General features: G+C 33.7%; 1 protein-coding gene across 1 annotated transcript in view; it reads right to left on the minus strand.

Moving 5' to 3' along the window:
• Positions 1-466: 466 nt before the first annotated feature.
• Positions 467-2,958, minus strand: part of LOC117101343 (programmed cell death protein 10-like) — a 4,492-nt gene continuing 2,000 nt past the window's right edge. Inside the window, exons 2-4 of the mRNA XM_033241304.1 lie at positions 1,586-1,758; positions 899-1,070; positions 467-604 (exon numbers count right to left, since the gene is read on the minus strand). Of these exons, the coding sequence (XP_033097195.1) occupies positions 474-604; positions 899-1,070; positions 1,586-1,663 (381 nt within the window). The 5' untranslated portion in view covers positions 1,664-1,758 and the 3' untranslated portion in view covers positions 467-473. The remainder of the gene's footprint in view (positions 605-898; positions 1,071-1,585; positions 1,759-2,958) is intronic.

Below are 2,958 nucleotides of genomic sequence, written 5' to 3' on the forward strand. Positions count from 1 at the left end.
AAAAAAAAAAGAAAAAAAAAAAAAGAAAACAGGTACATCAAATTTAGTTTTGTTCTCTAAAAAATATATTCCAAACCACCAACAATCCCAAACCTTTTAGGTATATTATAATACTTTAACCAGGGATACAACCAAAAAAGACAATTTTTTGTTTGTCTTATGTCTCGTCCTGTACTTCATAGATTGTTTTTAAATTGTTTAAATTATCTTTATTTCTAGGTGCCAAAACAATGTACGAGCTTTGCTCTTTTTTGATCATCCTTCCATTTTGTTTATAATCATACTTAAATCACTCTATGGACTGATTACCCTCTCCTCATCCCCACCCATCAGAGGTTGCTTGCAAACACTGTACTGTACATCTTCAACTGAATTTTTAAAAACATGTTTTATATATTTTGTTATGTTATGTGTCCTTGTGTCCTTTTATAGAAATAATTATTTTGAAAAAAAAAGAAGAAACAACCTATAACTTACTTAATTCTTTGTAGAAAGGCTGGTCTGTTTTCAATTTCATCAGGAAGTTTAGACAAGATGTGTTTCAAATTGTGTGCCTGCTCATTGAGTTTAATGAACTCTGGTTCTGGACGCATAATCATGTACTCTGCAAAAGATATTATTGTACAATGTGTTTAAACACTAATTCATCTTTTATTGTCTACTTATGAACTTCTTGATAAGCCCTCAGCTCTACTACCAAATCCAAAGACACTTTCTCAAGAAAGGCACTGATAGAGCCCAGCCTTGAAGTCCAGCCAATTACTTGCTTGTTTCTGATGGTTAATTCTTAATACAGTCATGATATTTTAAGTTTATATAAAAGTTGTACTGTACGTTTTTTTGAGATGTGAAATAATCACATGCTTCACACAGGAATTATAAGCAACTCCTCAATTACCTTCACTATCATAAGCTGCCAGCCGTAGAAGGCATTCAGTTAAGTTCACATTAGCTGACTTTGCCTTCAGTATGCCATTCACAAGATCCTGCGTAAAGCCTGGATGTTTCTTTTCCACTTTGTTTAATGCTGCCCTCAATGTTTGGGCAGCAGCAAGGTCAGTTTTTTGTAACTACAATGAAAAATTGTAATTTAGTTACTGATGATGAAATAATAACACTTATGATGATGATGATGATGATTATTATGAAGATGATGATATAATCATAATTGGAAGCAATCAATTATTCAAACACTTAACCAAATACTAAAGGTGTATAGATGTAGAGTAGCAGAGATGCTATATGTCATCAATTCAAAACAAAAAAAAATAAATAAAATGATAATTTAAATATAATAATAATAATATTTTATTTAATGTTTTTTGTCAGCATTTTCCCCTTAGTTTGGACCTCAAGTCTGTGGAACCTGTCCTTTGGCATCTGTTTTTTTTTTTGTTACAATACATTGGATAAAGAAAAATTTTACTACTTTTCTTGGTGAAGTTTGTTAATATATTTACAAAGTTGTTGAAGATTGTCTACTGTGGTGAAGCATTATTCTGTTTACAAATTGGTTTTTATATTTGGCTTATTATAAACTTTTCATGGTTTATTGGATTTTGAAAAATAGGTAAACTTTGCTCACCTCATCTAAAACTGGAAATACAACAACGTGTAAAGGAAGAGAGACCACTGATGACCCATCCTCTTCCTCCATTGTCATTCTGTAGGAATTAAATCTCCACAGTTTTCTGGTTTATATACATGTATTCTTGCGTATAAACTCTTTACACAGGCCTAACCCAAAAATCCTGAAAACTGAAATTAAAGACAGAATACGACAGTGTTCTCTTGAAGCTAGGAAAAAGTCATTTTACTGTGACAGGACCCTAGGATTGGAAGGCAAGTATCTTCATCATCATCTTATAACGTGCATAAACCTTGTATGAGTACATTCACACATCGTATTACAACTAAGCTAATCAACTCCAGTCCCAAGGTCTTGTTTCAATTTTGTCATGGTAACAGGATGTTTTTCTTATGACCAAAAATGGCACTAATGTACTTTAGTACTTAACCACTCTACCTTAACCTTAACTTAAAGATAGCGAGACTTGAGTAATGGTTAAGGCGCAGTACTGAAAAAAAAGTACACATCACCTCACTATGAGGCTTAGTTCATGTAAAGCATTTTGTGTGTATGTTTTTCTTGTGGAAGGATTGTAACTTTGATCAGTGATTAAGTTCACTGTTCGGCATATTATCCTTGGCCTTGTGCATAAAACTGAAAAAAAATAAATATAGTTGTGTCCTGCTGTCCCACCAAACCCCTAAATTGTCCCACTTTTTGATAAATTTTTGAATATGAATATAATTGGTGATTTAAAAAGAAAACAAAACACACATCTGTCTATTGCCGGTTTTGCCTTAAGCAATGAAGATGTATCAAAATTAGTGGGGAAAAAAACAACAGAATAAAACCATTTGTTTTCTCTGAAAAAATGTGATGTGAGATTTGCTCCTAAAATTTTAGTATTCATGAGAAAATTGTGCACAGCAAAGCGTATCCAAAATTTCTTTGCATTTTTACTTTTTCTGCAGAAACTGCTGTTGCATCAGGTGAGATTCGGAGGTAACAATCAGCATTGCTCATTTAGTGATTGGTAAAATTAGAATGTATGACTGACTGAATATCAGTGGCGTATCTAGAAGTCTTGAAGGTGAAGTGGGGGACTCGATGATCAGTTGAGGGGCGCTAATTTGCAAAATATGGTGATTTTAGTTGATTTAACTACTGTACTTGACTGTGATTTTTTGGGGGGCTGGGGGGCTTGATTATTTTTTTGGGGAAGAGATATGCCACTGCTGACTATATAGGCTCAGTTTTGGTTTATTGTGGTCAAGCGGTACATATTATTGTACATGTAACAATGCCATGGTAATATTATGGCATTGGACTTTTTTGTTGTTGGGACTTCCCCTCCCCCCCCCCCCCCCCCCCCCCTTTTTAAAAAATCC

The sequence above is a fragment of the Anneissia japonica genome, unplaced genomic scaffold (genome assembly GCF_011630105.1).
Source record: "Anneissia japonica isolate Jap-2015-1 unplaced genomic scaffold, ASM1163010v1 scaffold2768_len5624_cov135, whole genome shotgun sequence".
Classification (NCBI taxonomy): domain Eukaryota; kingdom Metazoa; phylum Echinodermata; class Crinoidea; order Comatulida; family Comatulidae; genus Anneissia; species Anneissia japonica.